The 15,798-nt window shown below is 35.1% G+C and overlaps 2 protein-coding genes across 2 annotated transcripts; one reads left to right on the forward strand and one right to left on the reverse strand.

Annotated features, from left to right (window-relative positions):
- Window positions 1-7,566: 7,566 nt before the first annotated feature.
- LOC133794581 (3-oxoacyl-[acyl-carrier-protein] synthase II, chloroplastic-like) lies at window positions 7,567-11,036 on the forward strand. The gene is made up of 13 exons (XM_062231885.1): window positions 7,567-8,347; window positions 8,450-8,640; window positions 8,728-8,931; window positions 9,033-9,143; window positions 9,230-9,325; window positions 9,455-9,500; window positions 9,601-9,680; window positions 9,781-9,849; window positions 9,946-10,015; window positions 10,180-10,340; window positions 10,429-10,509; window positions 10,616-10,675; window positions 10,763-11,036. Exons 1-13 carry the CDS (start codon window positions 8,050-8,052, stop codon window positions 10,877-10,879), a joined length of 1,584 nt encoding a protein of 527 aa, XP_062087869.1. The 5' UTR covers window positions 7,567-8,049; the 3' UTR covers window positions 10,880-11,036.
- A 444-nt stretch (window positions 11,037-11,480) lies between these two features.
- LOC133794582 (25.3 kDa vesicle transport protein SEC22-1-like) lies at window positions 11,481-15,108 on the reverse strand. The gene is made up of 6 exons (XM_062231886.1): window positions 14,934-15,108; window positions 13,148-13,370; window positions 12,520-12,683; window positions 12,283-12,429; window positions 11,970-12,046; window positions 11,481-11,874 (listed from the first exon to the last, which is right to left on the reverse strand). The coding sequence occupies exons 2-6, from the start codon at window positions 13,333-13,335 to the stop codon at window positions 11,791-11,793; spliced, it is 660 nt and encodes a 219-aa protein (XP_062087870.1). The 5' UTR covers window positions 13,336-13,370; window positions 14,934-15,108; the 3' UTR covers window positions 11,481-11,790.
- Window positions 15,109-15,798: the final 690 nt, after the last annotated feature.

Raw genomic sequence — 15,798 nt, forward strand, 5'->3', positions numbered from 1 at the left:
AATTAACATTAGAAAAATAAAAAACGTTAAAACCAAGAATTTTCGTTATCTACACACTTATCATATAGAAGAGATATATATCTTCTATATAAAAAATGTTTAGATAAAGAAAATTATTGGTTTTAATAGTTTTTATTTTTTTCTATTAACTTTATCAGAATATTCTTATATTTAACGGTAGAATGTAAACATAACTTAAAATTAAATAAATAAATAATTAGACAAATCAAAATAAGATATTTTAGAATAATAATTATTTAAAAATAATAAAATCATACATTTTATAACTTAAATAAATTTAATTAAACTTAAACTTAATATTAAACATATAATATATCATCTTTTGTTGTCACTACCAAATTCAAAAACTAGAACAAATATAAACTTACACAAAAAAAATTAATTAATTGATTAAAATATGATATTTTTAAGATATTTTATAATACTTTAAATAATTAAATCATATTTATTTAAAAATAATAAAGGCATACATATAATTTTTTTTATCTTATAAATTTGTGTGATAGTTTGTTTTTTATTAAGTGATTGAAACTTTTTTCATTACAAGAATGAAGGCTATTAGCAGCGTAAGTATTAGCGGCGGACCAAGTCCGCCTGTATTGTACAGTCTATTAGCAGCGGACTTGGGGTCCGCCGCTAGTAATGAGTGAGTATTTAAAAAGTATAAAAAAATATATATTAGCGGCGGACTTTTCCACTATTAGCGGCGGATAGTCTGCCGCTAATATACCAAAATAAATGCCCGGGAAAGATTTTAAGATTTATTAGCGGCGGATAATTCCGTGTATGAGAGGCGGACTATCCGCTGCTAATACTATTAGCGGCGAGTAACCACCTTTGTTAGAGGCGGGGTACCCGCCGCTAATACTATTATTAGCGGCGGGGGAAGACTAATAGCGGCGGGTCCCGCCGTTAATGCTCATGTGGAGGTTTAAAATTGCACCACACCTTTCTTCTTCGCGTCCATTCTCTTCTCCGTCTTCTCTTTTGCACGACAAAGCTTCGACTGCACAGCAAAGCTCCGTCTCATCTCCATTCCACAGGTTTGTTTTGGTTATATATATATATATATATTAAGGTGGTTTTATTATCTGTCGGGATTGGGGAAGAAATTTCTGAATGTATCAATGTCACAAAAGAGTCACTGATTTTTTATTTTCTTCAATGAGGCAGAATTTATGTACGGCTTACTCTAGTGCAATTATGAGTAAGGGTCTGATTAGGTGCCTGGTGTCACGGGCTGACATTTTGACAGCGGAAATGCCCGTGCGGCACCTTGACTCCTCTGAGCCAAGGTCAGCCTTCCAACCATTCGAATAACAATGGGCACATTTTTCGCGCGACCGTGTGCCTCTGCACACTTCCGTCTCTCGAACAACTCTCGCTGAGTCATGCTCTCAAGCATCTATGAGTGCAACCATGCATCAAGGCTATCTAGCCAAGACACTCACACTGTCCATAGGTTCTCACTATGGCAAGACAAATCCCAACACCAATGCTCACCCAGACATTCGCAAGTCAAGGTAGCATGTGTGGCTAAGAGCCAACACCAAGCTGACGTGCCAACACCTCCCATCATGTCCCATTCGATACTATCCGATTAGCTCACGTCACAGACCAAGGACTCTCATACGTCCATGGTCCAATCCTCAAGGAACCATACCATCATGCATGTTGGCAGGCCCTCGAGACTGGCTGCCAGACTAGTAGCATACACTGGACCTCTGTCCTACTCAAGCATAGTGCACCCTCCAATGCTTGCATGCTAACAAGTCCCACGAATGACTTCCCGTGCCATCTCGTGTCGAGATTCGTGGCCATGGCGCACCACGACATCTCTCGAGGGTTTGGGCCACGTTCCATGCAAGCGGCATCCCGGCAAGCCAAGGGAACCGTACCCTTAAACCTCTGGCAGCACACTTCGACGCACTACCGGGGCGGCCCGGTAATGTCCATGAGTACTCCTACTCATGGAGACATATGAGTCCCCTCGTGGTCCTCATATGCCCGCCCTACTAGTCCTCCCAACTAGTAGTAGCTCACTTGACGCACCTGCGCCAGGGGGTGGTGGAGAGCTGACACCAGGTGCTCCCCCTACAAAGAGCCTTCTGAGCTTTTAGCCTTCTACCAGGAACATATATGATTTTCGCTTGGGAGACATATTTGGCTTCCAGCTCGCCAATTCTCCGAATCTCCCAAATCCGATCATACCATTGCGTTCATTGACCCTTCAATATGGAACCTACCAAGTCCCGTCCATTTCCGGGCAATATTGAAGATATTTACGAAAATGCCACTGCCGTACAAACTAGGCATCAGCATGCTCACCAGCCTGCACCCTCGCGTGCGCATCTGACCGAGTGCCATCCTAGCTTGTAACGTGCCATCAAGGCCGGCACGTTACACCTGGCATGGCACGATGATTTGGTGGTCACAAGAACTTATCCTAATTCATGTCAAGATTTGTATGTGCGAGTTGATTCCATTACCTTAGGTATTGTCACTGACTACTACTCTTGTTATTTGTTTAGTATTACTATAAATTTGTTTGCAGTTAATTATAAGTACGGACTAATGAATATAATATACTTGTTCTCTTATGTATATATATATAATATATACTATACTTGCAGCTAAGTATTTAAAGAAGTCAAAGAATAAGAAATCAGTGATATATATAACTTTGGTTTTGACAGTGACTCTTTTGTGATTGGTCTTGGTGGCTGTCATTTTCGGATTACACTTGGTGGCTTTAGGAATTTCGGATTATTAGCTTGGTGGGTCAAAGGTATTTTTTTATGATTTATGTTTGTTATCCCCAAAAATTGGAGATCGATGACGTGGAAATCGAGGTGACAAGTGGCAAGGAATGGTTGGGTGATCTGGCTTAGAAGTAGCCCAGTACATCAATGAAGAGTTTTGACTGCTTGAGAGGTGTCATGACCGACCGGGTAAGTTGCATCCGACCAGTAGTGACTTTGCTTCCCAGGAGTGACATTACTGCCCAGGAGTGACATTACTGCCCAGTAATGACTTTGCTGCCCAGTAATGTCATGCTAGACCAGTGTGCCATGTTAGACCAGAGTGCCATGTTAGACCAGAGACATGGCATGCTAGACCAGAGTGCCATGTTAAACGAGAGATATGGCATGCTAGACCAGAGTGCCATGTTAGACCAGAGACATGACATGCTAGACCAGAGTGTCATGTTAGACAAGAGATATGACATGCTAGACCAGAGTGCCATGTTAGACCAGAGACATGGCATGCTAGACCAGAGTGCCATGTTAGACAAGAGATATGGCATGCTAGACCAGAGTGCCATGTTAGACCAGAGACATGGCATGCTAGACCAGAGTGCCATGTTAGACCAGAGGAGTGCGTGTCCTACCAGCCAAGTGTGTGACTGTCCAGTAGAGGTATGGCCGAGCAGAAGGTGATATTCATCAACCAGGTAGAACAGACTACGTCAAGATTCCCAGAAACGGCTTCAACAAGAATTGGTCTTGGCATACGCGGGAATCTCTCATTCTTCCCACAAATTGGGTGTTCTGTTACATTTTGAATATTTTTGTAATTTAAATATAATAAATATAATGAACTATCCCGATTCTAGAGGAGAGCAGATGTATGATCCTAAGCCTATAAATACATGGCTTATGAGATCAGAAAGGGACTTTTGGAAATTTGGAGTTTTGATATGAGTTTTCTAGAGAGAGAAAGTGCTTTTTCTTAGGAGAGAACTCTTTTGTATTCTGAGAATTTACACTGAAGAAACTCAGTTGAGACAGGTTCATCTGATATTGAGTGTAGACAAATAATCATATCTCTAAGTGGATTAGACTATTACCAACATATTGGGGCTGAACCACTATAAAAATTGCGTGTGTCATTTACTTTCTGTTAAAAATTGTCTGTGTCGTTTTATTTCTCTTGAAGGTTTTATCGTTTTTGACGTTCTCACGTCGTTGGCAAAAAACGCGATCAACAATGTTGATATCAATATTTTGGACTACAGTCATTGATGTATTTTGATTTTAGATTTTATATTTGGTTTTTTGTTACTAAATTGTTGTTACTTGTTAGTATTTTTTAATGATGAATCTGTCATTTTTGCATTATGTGTACAATTATCTGTTTTGGCTTTGTGTTCCTAGTCTCTGTTTATTTGGAATAATTTTTTTAATACTGATAATGCTCTCTGTTTGTTTGTATTTATTAAAAATTTAGAAGGCTTCTTTACAAAAACAATGTCACATATTTTTAAAAAAAATTCTTTAAAATTTTGTATTTTATTTACCACATTTTAAAATTGAAAAAAACTTATGTCACATTTTTTGTGGTTAATGTTTAAAGTCCATCGTTATTTTAAAAAAAAAACTTTTTGCTTTTGAAATAAAAACTTTAGCAAAAAACTAATATTTGAGAGGATTGACACAAAGATTTTAGATTTTGTCCCCTACTACCTGAAGAAAAAAAAAAAACTCTTGCATTGAACATGTTTCACAAAAATAAAATAATAATTAATTTGTAAAATTATTATAATTATAATTTGTAAAAATAGAACAAAAAAATTAATTAGTAGTTAATTTATTTTCTCTGTCCCGGTATGCTTGTGATTGATGGCTGTTGACTACAACCATCAATTACAGGGATATTAGCACAGAAATGATAAGTTTAAAGATGAGGACAATTTCAATATTAATCTTAATGATCGCCACAGCAACAGTATCAGCCTCCTTCACAGTATCCGCCACAACAGCAGTACCAGCCTCATCCACCGTATCCGCCACATGTGTCGTCGCAACATCCTCCTCAGTATCAAAACCAATACATTTTTGGACGCTCTTCTCAGTCTCCTCCACTATATTTTAGCTTTACTGATTTTCAAGGAGGATCGATGCAACATCTGCTACCTAATGTTAGGTATGAGGAGGTTGGAGGTTCGTCGCAGCAGCCATATGTGAGATATGGTGAGTTTGGGGGAGGGTCACAGCCACAGTCTCGAGATCAGTTTGGGGACCTCACGCTCGGACGATCATCACAGCCACCTTATATTTCTTCACTGCCACAGCCACAGCCGTCGCCCTCACAGCCACACCAAAATGTTGAAGATGAAAGCAATTTTAATATTAATCTTAATGATTTTATTTAGTTATTAGTTTATGTATTTTGATTGAATTAATACTGTATTTATTTTTAATGACAATAGTGATATTAGCTAGGTTGATAAATATTAAAACTATTCACATTAATTTTAATGTTAGTTATGTTTAAATTAATTAAAGGCTTATTTTGTTAAATTTTATTATGAATTATTTTTAAAAATAATTAAATTTAATAAATATTAATTTATTTCAAATAAATTTTAAAAAATATTATAAAAACAATATTAGCGGCGGACCCCGCAGCTAATAATAATGCCTCTGACAAAAGTATTAGTGGCGGGCTCCGCCGCTAATAAGCATTAATAGTGATAAATAATTAGCGGCGGGTCACCGCCGCTAATACGTATTAGCAACGGATTTTACAGTTATTAGCGGCGGAGGTCTCCGCTGCTACTGTGGTCAATTCTTGTAGTGTTTTCTTCATCAAATTCACCAAAGGACATTGCAAGATACATTAGAAACTAAAAATAGTTTATGCATGTATACTACTGTCTACACTATGACTTTTTATATTCTTATTTTATTTCTATTATTAATTTATTTTCAAATATTATTGTATTATATATATATGATATGTAAATATATATATATCTATGTCAACACTGTTTAGATGTCATGTATGTAGAAATTGTTGATATAAATATTTATATATACTATAGAACTATAATTTATTCTATTATATATATATATATATATTTTAAAAAAACAACGAACTAGTTTTTATTAAAATTATAAATAATGTTAGAACTTTAAAAAAAACAAACGTGCATATTTGCATGTTGCTTCTACTTAGTATATATATAAGTCATAAACAACAACATAATAAATTTTAAAACTAAGATTGTCAATTTAACCTGCGAATGACATGATCCTATCCCAAACTTGTTCCGTTTAAATTAGAGAATTTACTCATTTGGTACCTTATGTTTTTGCAAAGTATCATTTTGGTACCCTCTGTTTTCAATAATGCTCATATGGTACCCTGTATTTTAAAATTATACATATTTGATACCATAGACTCAAATTTGATAGATAAAATTTTGTCAATATGATCAAACTGTCATCAGTTATATGTAATTAAGTAATTAAATTTAAATTTGGAACTTACATAATTGACAGCAGTTTGATTAAATTGGTAAAATTTTATTAATTAAATTTGAGTTTAGAGTATCAAATATGTACGATTTTAAAATACAGGGTACCATATGAGCATTATTGAAAACAGAAGGTACCAAAATAATACTTTGCAAAAACACAGGGTACCAAATGATTACCTACCTTTTAAATTATAATGTATTTTTAATATATATAATTATATTTTTTTAATGGTATAATTTTATCTTTAGTTGTTTTATATTAAAAAACTATTTAATTGTTTTACAAATTTTGAAAAAAAAAACAATTGATTGAGTCCTCAACACTATTTAGAAAGAGATAGGGACATTTTTGGAGCAGGGTGGGGTGGAGTGGGGGAACTTATAAATTACAATGAGTCATAAGTCAAAATCAACAACATTTTATTTGATTTAAAAGGTTTTTTTTTTAAATATATATATATTTAAAATATCATTTTACATATATCCATAATTTTTAGCGAGGATTAGATTAATTAAATTAGACTGGACACCTTTGATAATGAATTGCATCCTAATATGCACATTATAACACATAAACTTCACATGTAGTCTATACAAAACATGGTTAGGGTTAATTAAATAATTAAAACATGTTGTCTAGCTATCATGGTGGACACTTGATGAATTGAGTAAGGCTAAATGAGAATTTTAGATCTATCTTTTCTTACATAATAATTAATCAAAGACAATTAATAAGATGTTTATTTCTTGTTAGTTAGTTGTCAATCTTTTAAAAAGCAAACAATTAAGTTGAGACAAACGATTTTGATATGTTATTAATTGTCAAAAAAAATATACTACTGAGATGTACTAAAAAAACATGCGAACTTGTTACATTAATATATGAGTTGTAAACTGGTATACGTATATTTATACGTATATATAATATATGTAGGAGTTACTTACGTATTCATTTACATTATTAAAGTCTAGAAAATGGCGAATGTGACGGGTGAGGAGGTTGGTAAAAAATTAACTAGTTAGCCCTGCCATACTAGACTCAACTGAGTAGATACACCATCATGGTGTCAGATGCAACACAACAGAAGCCATATTTATTCACGACAATTCTTATATTATATAAACAAATCACTACTATTATATATAAAATATTTACCAAGGAAAAAGCCTCTTAATTACCTTGGTATACGTGTGTGCAACTATAGAATATATATATATTTATATATCTATCTAGGATTTCCCTTCAATCAAAACACATTCTACCCTTTTTGTGTAAGCGTATATTTTTTTCTTTCTATTTCTCTATCAGCTGCATGCGGTGTCTCTTTTCATGTAACATTTCTTCCACACCATTATATATACAGTCAAACCAATCCGACACATGTAGTTGAGGTGTTATGATATTAGAATATATGTGTTATATATATATATAAATATAGTTATCTGATAGGTAAGTGATTAGAGAGTCTTAGTTTACTCCATTCCCTTGAATATTTATCCTTTTTTAGACGTAAATTACTTCCTTTATTTCTTCATGGGGACTAAGAAATGCATATTGTATGGGGATGAAAGTTTTTGTGTGAAGAGATAATTAAGGAGTTTGGCACATATTTCCTTTATCAGTATCACCCCCACAAATATAAATTCCAAACCGAATATCATTTGGTTATGATAACAAGTCATTTTAAGTGTTTGATTTATAAGAGAGAACGTTCTTCCTCTATTGTTGCTTAAGCTATAGTACTCGATCCCTTCATTCATCGATGGAGGCTTCTTCCATAGCTTCTCCTCCTTGCACATGGTTCCCGGTTCAGTCTCCGAACAGACTGAGCCAACGAGCTCGAAGGAAAAAGCTTACTATTCCAACATATTGCAGCAATGGCAATGGTGCTTTTGATCAACATAGCATAGAGAAGTGCAACTCCAGAGGACTTTATGCATCTTCAGCTGTCTTTGGTGAGAATACTTCCTTCCCCATTTATGGATCGAAGAGTAGTAATGCCTCCAGAACTAGAAGATGGAAAAATAGGCTCATGAGTTGTGATGCTCACTCTGAATTAGGTAATTATTTATTGCTTCTTATACTGATCGATACATAATATCATATCATATCATATATTGCTACATGTATGTTTTATATTTGTATTGTTTTTACATCTTTAGACAAACCTCTTTATACGACTGTGAAAGCTAATTCAAAGGAAGAAACAAGAAGAAAAAGACGAGTCGTTGTGACAGGGTTGGGTGTGATAAGCTCCATTGGTCAAGATCCAGATGTCTTCTACACTAATCTTCTTGAAGGTGTCAGTGGCATAAGTGAGATAGAGGGGTTTGATTGTTCTAAATTTCCCTCGGTACGCTTATATATACATATCAGTCAGTCTTATTAGTGACAACTTACTGAGGCTTTGAGTTTGAGATTTCACTTTTTTTTTCAACAGCGAATCGCCGGAGAAATAAAGTCTTTTTCGACAGAGGAATTGGTGTCCCCAAAGATTTCTAAGAGGGCAGACAAGTTCATGCTTTATATGCTCACTGCAGGAAAGAAAGCATTGCTTGATAGTGGGATTACTTCACAAGAACTGAGAGAACTAGATAAAGCCAGATGTGGAGTCATAATTGGCACAGCATTGGGAGGCATGGCAGTTAAGTCTACACAAAAATTCAATATAACATTTTCCAAAGTACATTTTAACTGAGAGAGTTATTGATTTACTGTTTTGGTGGTTGTTGTTATTTTTGTTAGGTTTCTACAGAAGCAATAGAAGCTTTAAGAATTTCGTACAGGAAGATAAATCCTTTTACTGTTCCTTTTGCAACAGCCAATATGGGCTCTGCTATACTATCGATAGACTTGGTAAAAAAATCAAGTTGGTTTGAATCTAGTGGTATACAAAACAAAAAACTTGTACACATTATCATTATGGTTGCCAAAACTTTCAGGGATGGACAGGGCCAAACTACTCAATATCAACAGCTTGTGCAACAAGCAATTTTTGCATACTGAATGCTGCACATCATATTTTCAGTGATGATGCAGTAAGTTCTCACTTATTAGTCTTATTTGGATTGATATTCTAAGCTGTTTAGTCTTAGCAGCTTCTTCGGACAAAAAAAAAAATCTAACAATAACCCATGTTGAGTCTCTAATTATGGAAAATTTTGCAGGACATGATGCTTTGTGGTGGATCAGATGCAGGAATTATTCCCATATGTAATAAAACCAGTGCTTTCATTCTTGTTTGATTCCAATTTTGAGAAACTTTTCAATGTGTGATCTTATTAAAGTAAGTTTGAATTTTTAATCATTGCAGCTATCGGAGGTTTTATATCATGTAGATTACTCTCACGTAGGAATGATGAACCAACTAAAGCTTCGCGGCCTTGGGATACTGTATTCCATTCTTCTCTGCCTTTCCACACTTCGTGAAGTTTTAACGTCTTCCGGTTCATTAGTTGTTTAATCTTGTTCATAAAAAAATGCTTTTTTGTAGAGTCGTGATGGATTTGTGATGGGAGAAGGTGCTGGAGTTTTGCTATTGGAAGAGTTGGAACATGCTAAGGTTTGTCCTAATTCTAATCTTATGTCTATGCATGGTAGCAACTGGCCAAGTTTTGCAAGATTAAACTCTCTTTTCTCTTTCTTTTTATTACTGCAGAGGAGAGGTGCAACTATTTATGCAGAGCTTTTAGGGGGAAGCTTCACTTGTGATGCTTTTCCTCCTGATGGTAACCAACCAACTTCTTCGCATTGTCTCATTTTCAATAACTTTCTTCTCTCTCTGAACTAATCTGGCCTCTCAGTTAACCATTTATATTAGTGGCTTTTATTCATAGGATGGATCAAACAATAAGTATCAGCACTACTCAACGACTGCTCTGTTCTTTTGTAGAATCAGGGAGAGAAATATCTCTTTGCATGGAGAAGGCTTTAGCTCAATCTGGGGTAGCTCCAGAAGATGTAAACTACATAAATGCACATGCTATATCATCACCAGCCACTGATTTGAAAGAAATACGAGCTATAAACAGATGTTTTGGCAAGAATCCAGATGTAAGTTTGAATCGTAAATGTACATATTTTCTTCTAGTTTAAGATTACCAGATTTTGGTGGTGACTGGTTTGACATCATTCTTTGCAGCTGAGAGTGAACTCTACCAAATCCATGATAGGCCACCTTTTGGGGGCTGCTGGTGCTGTAGAAGCTGTTGCAACAGTTAAGGTAGAGTCTCTATAACTAGAATTGGTCAACTATCACCATTTGTATTTGGTGTTATTTTGGGCTTCAATTTTTACATGTTATGCTTGATTTTCATTATCATATACAGGCAATACAAACTGGGTTGGTGCATCCAAACATAAATCTTGATAATCCTGATGAAGGCGTGGTATGTATCATGAGTATGACTCTTATAATTCATTTCATTCGATTCATGAGTGTCGTTTTTTGATGGTTGGGTTGTGAATGTGATCAGGACATGAATGTTCTAGTGGGGAAGAAGAAGGAGCGTTTGGACATAAAGGTAGCATTATCCAACTCATTGGCCTTCGGTGGACAGAACTCGTCTCTTGTATTTGCACCTTACAAGTGAATTTGCTGTTACATAATTATCCACCGTAAATGACTTGGTAATTATCATGTATCACTGGCAGAAAATATCACGATGTATTTTCCGTTCCAAATAAAAATTAAAATTAAAAGACGTGCCTTTGTACGTTTTCTTGTTCACAAAATGTTTAATTCTCTCATTGATCTCCCAATTATAGTGTTGTACCAACTTGTTCTTCAGTTTTTAACTTGGTATTACACTCTACCCGTTGAAAAAAAGAAAGAAAGAACAAACTAGCACATATTATGAGAGTGGTACAAACAACATAATTCAAGAACTATTTCATGGTTAAAAATCTCCACATTATTTTAGCATAACAAATGAAACATTGTTAGTTTTAATTTGATCCTCAAAATTTGTACTACCAAACTTTTTTCTCAAGGAAAAGGTTCATTAGTGCAACAACTCAATTGGCATTGAAAAGTCACCTCTCTCTCTCTCCTTTTAATTTTTTTTTTTTATAAATTGAAACCACACCTATATCGTACTCGTGAAACTTTGCAAGTAGGTTGCCCACAAAAGCCATTCTATTCAAAATTTAAAAGTGAAAAATGAAAAATGAAAGAAAATGGCAGACAGAATATATCAAAAATGAAATTTCTAATAGCATTAAATGGTATTTATCGTATCAAAATATTATAGGATTACATCTTTTTTTTTGGTTCTTTCTTTCGTTCAAAAGCAGTTTACTATTTAAATTGACAAAAAGGGGTACCTCTATGAACTCAATAACAAGTGAAAAAACTCAGCCATCAATCAATCCTTCATGAGCCTCAGGCACCCAAATCTGAACCCTCAAGTCCTCAAGTCTGAAGAAGTAAAACCCAGCAGGCATTTCTCAATATCCCATTGAAAACTTCATGACCTCCAAAACAGGGATAAGGCAGCTTTGATCACCAGAGCTTGTTTTTAAGCCAGAAGAGGAGGAACACTACTCCAAGAACAATGGCAACTGGGGCCCACTTCCGAATTAAAGCCTACAAGAGTAGAAGATGAAAAAAAACTACAATGTTAATAGCAACTCCAAATGCATCTGATATGTGATTAAGCTGACGAGGAGGATAAAACTGACCTGTCGATTTAGATCCCTCGCCTTATCAGCATATATGCGTGATTCAGATGTTAAACGACTGGACATTTGACTAACCTCTGCAAAATTGAAATTTGAGAGAGATCTCATCAATTCATATTGTACATAATTTTTTTTCATAAAGTAGAAAGGGAAGATGCATCATGCAGAGAGCGAGAGAACTGCATTGATGTATTACAAATCATTGAGAAAATGTCACTTGTATGAACAATATCATATTATAGCGCATGTGTTTAATAAGTTTATAATTTGATGCATACAATGAAATGATTCTGTAGTTTGGGAAAAATCTTACGGTCCAACTTTTCACCAACGCCAAGGACTTCCTGCACATTCCGAGTCATTATTTGGTGGACTTCATAGAGCTCATCATTCAACTTTGAAATATTCCGCTGAGTATGAGTGTCCTGGTACAATTTCTTTGTTTTCTGTATGAATGCATCTATAAACACATAAAGAATGATAATTCAGACACAGTAAGACCACTGAAGTTTGGGGGAGAGAAGAGAAACCATTAATAACAAAAACACACCAAACTTAATGAAGGCATATGGTCTGGCAGCAGTTTCAATTTGCCCCGCCCCATTAACACGCTCAAATTCATTCTTGAGGTCTTCAAGGTATTGATAAGCAAGTTTCTTTGGGTAGGCACGGTCGCACATTGTCAAGTAACAGACACGCCCTTCTATTATATAGCTAAGAAACTAGGTTAAGGTAACATAGAGAGTTGGCTGCAGTCAAAATTGGAATACACAAAAACAAGTTATAGATGGAGACAGTTACAAATAAGAGTCCACGGGAAAACCTGCAAAGTGAGCTCATGTGCATGGGAATACTAATATTGACACAGACCGTAGTCAATTAGTCATAGAGAGTGACTGAAATATATCTATGCCGGGGTAGATAGGTCCACAATCAACTAATAAAGTTTTAACTAGAATAAGTCCATGCAAAATGTAAGCAAGACCATCATAAGTTCAAGTAAAATTTACAGCAACCAATATCTGAAGCAGGCATAACCCGATCTAACAAATTTTCCTAGAAAGTTATCTGTAGGATAATCGAATGAATCAGAACCAAATTCTTCTATGACAAGAAAAATAATGAAAGAATGCAAGGAGCAAATATGGGGGAAACAGAGATACAACACACAAGGATACTGAAAAATGTAAGGTCCGGTTTCAACTGACATCCTTGACGGCTCATTGTGGCCTCTTGAGAGGTTTTTGAACAATGCTTTGACTTGCTGTTTGTAGAATTCAACATCTCTAATATCACGGCCATCATCAAGCCCCTCTGCCAGTGGAAGACCATCAGTAACTCGGGCAATCATCGTTAGCTTTACCATCTTGAGTATCCAAATTCCTTGCTCTAACACTCAAACTGCAATATATCAACAGTTACAATAGATCAAACTTGTGTAGTAGTACTAATGTAAAACTAGAGAGAGAAAAGAGAAAATAATAAATAGAACATATCTAGAGAAAGAAAGAACAAAAGAGATTACTATTTAGAGAGAGAAAGAACACTTTAGATAGAGAGTTTAAATCTAGGAATTTAAAACAATTAAAATTCTTAATTCATTATTCAAAAACTAAATGAAATTTAATAAATAAATTATCAAATAATTAATTCTTATATTTACACCTAGCATTAGCATCAAATACACACTTAAGCACAAATAATAAGAATTGCCAACTACAAATTAACTAAACAAGAATATTCAATAAAACTTATCTCGGGCCTAGGCCATGGCAGAATTGAGAAAACAACTCGTGGGAATATTTATTCAAATTAATGATCCTCCAACCTACTACTCCGTATGGCTATCAAGATCACACTGTACTGTACTGTACTACTATGAAATCAACTTCATAATAAATTCCACGGTTCGCAATTTAGAGCATTATCACAAAATATGATTTTGTACAATCAAATTTGTTTGATAAAAGATAACGTAACGGCCAACCCAAATCGAGTCTATCCTCTCGAAAAATCACAACTTCGTGGATAAGGCTACCCAAAATTGAACCAAGCTCGTCGGAAGAAGTCCGCAGACATATCTGAAGTGAAGTTTCGAGTTGGGAAAATGTCGATTACTCACCTCGGCCACACGGACGGCAAAATACATTGGCGACCGATGGCGATTAGCAAACTTGGTATCAGAATGTGGCCAGCCATGAGAGGATTACGGTCATACGTTCTCTGGTCGTAGAGACGTCGGAAGACAGCGTAAAATCACTGGGAAACTCGCGGAAATCGGCGACGGTTTAGCTACGATAAGCCAGCGGTTGCGGCAACTTCGAATAACCATATGAGGCCAATGGCGGCGGTATCAAGCCGGACATTCGTTTGGCAGGAACACGGTGGCACAGGCACAGCGCGTGTCAGCCGGGAGGGAGAGAGAAAGAAGGAGATAATTTGGCCAAGAAGTCCGAAACTTGCTAAAAAGTCCTTTTTTAAAGTTATTAGATCCAGACCCTAACGCATAATTGCAAAAATAGCCATCACATAGCGCTAGCAAAGAAGTAGAAATTGGATTATAGCTTTAGCCAATACAATTCATTGATTATACAAGTTAGCTAGGCAAGCAAGTTGTAATGATTTGTGTCCAAACCCATTCTATGAATTTTCCATTTCACCTTCTGTTCTGTTCTGTTCTGTTATGAGAAAATGCAAATTAAATATGTATTCCCTTCTTCTTTGTGTGCAGTAAAGCAGATTTTGTCATACAATTACGACCCAATTCTCATTATAAGACTTTCACAAAATTCAATGATCTATTAGAAGAAGGCATCCAAGATCAAGCAAAAACCAACACGAAAAACAAAACATTTAACCCACGAAAAGTATCCATAATATACGAAATAAATGATCAATTTAACATAAAATTCCCAATTTTACTTATTAAAAGGAAAAAAGAAAGTAGAAGTAAAGAAGAGATACCTGAGTATGGCATTGATTTCAGGGAGAAACAGAGCAAGGATGGTGATAGTAATTCTGATTCGGAGCAACAAGAAGAAAATAGTTTGAGGGTTATTTACGAGACCAAGTGAGACAATAAATGCAGCCCAGGCTGCGATCCCTTATGTCCAAGTTGTACGCGTCAATAGTCAATTATATTTCAAGGTACAACACATTTTTATCTGTTTTTTTTTATTAAATAAAAAATAAAAACTGACATATCATATTTGGGTGGATGGCTCTAACTTTTCTTTTTCCTATGAAAAAATTGACATTCTATGCATCCCAACACCCACAATTAAAAATATCTAATCTTTCGGAAACTATGCATTTGTTAATAAATTAGACAAATTGGCACCTCCCATTCAAACTATGATTGCTATGATACATAGGTAGGTGTATGTATTACTCTTATTACTATAATAGATATAATGGGAAATAACAGAGTTTGACATTGATGCTAATTTATTTTACAGTATACACGAGTCGAGTTTTCAGGTTTGAGTTTTGCGGGTTTCGGATTGGAAAATAGAGCTACCGAGCCCGTCTAAATTTTTCAAATTTTGAGCAATTTCGGGTGGGGGTCAGGTCGAGTGGATCGAATTTCAAGTGCGGTTGGGCCGGTAATGAGATTTTTTTCAAATATACTAATTTTTTACACTTTTTAAATTTTACTTTTGACATATTTTTTTGACAAAAAAGATTGAAAAAAATTACAAATAAAAAATTATATTATCCTAATTTTATTATTAGTTTGGTTCAAATCAATTGTTTTTTTACAAACTTTTTTATTTCATTCAAAAATTATGAAAGGATGTCTTGATGGTAAAGGAGAGAGAAAGAAAGA

Source organism: Humulus lupulus, chromosome 8 (assembly GCF_963169125.1).
Source record: "Humulus lupulus chromosome 8, drHumLupu1.1, whole genome shotgun sequence".
Classification (NCBI taxonomy): domain Eukaryota; kingdom Viridiplantae; phylum Streptophyta; class Magnoliopsida; order Rosales; family Cannabaceae; genus Humulus; species Humulus lupulus.

Bases quoted from the DNA above. Each gene is read 5' to 3' on its own strand.
- LOC133794581 (XM_062231885.1), top strand. From the start codon at position 8,050: ATGGAGGCTTCTTCCATAGCTTCTCCTCCTTGCACATGGTTCCCGGTT. The intron at 9,850-9,945 runs GTTTGTCCTAAT...TTATTACTGCAG, and splicing joins AAGAGTTGGAACATGCTAAG to AGGAGAGGTGCAACTATTTA. The intron at 10,510-10,615 runs GTAGAGTCTCTA...TATCATATACAG, and splicing joins AAGCTGTTGCAACAGTTAAG to GCAATACAAACTGGGTTGGT.
- LOC133794582 (XM_062231886.1), bottom strand. From the start codon at position 13,335: ATGGTAAAGCTAACGATGATTGCCCGAGTTACTGATGGTCTTCCACTG. The intron at 12,430-12,519 runs GTGTGTTTTTGT...ATGTGTTTATAG, and splicing joins ATATGCCTTCATTAAGTTTG to ATGCATTCATACAGAAAACA. The intron at 11,875-11,969 runs GTCAGTTTTATC...CTACTCTTGTAG, and splicing joins CGAGGGATCTAAATCGACAG to GCTTTAATTCGGAAGTGGGC.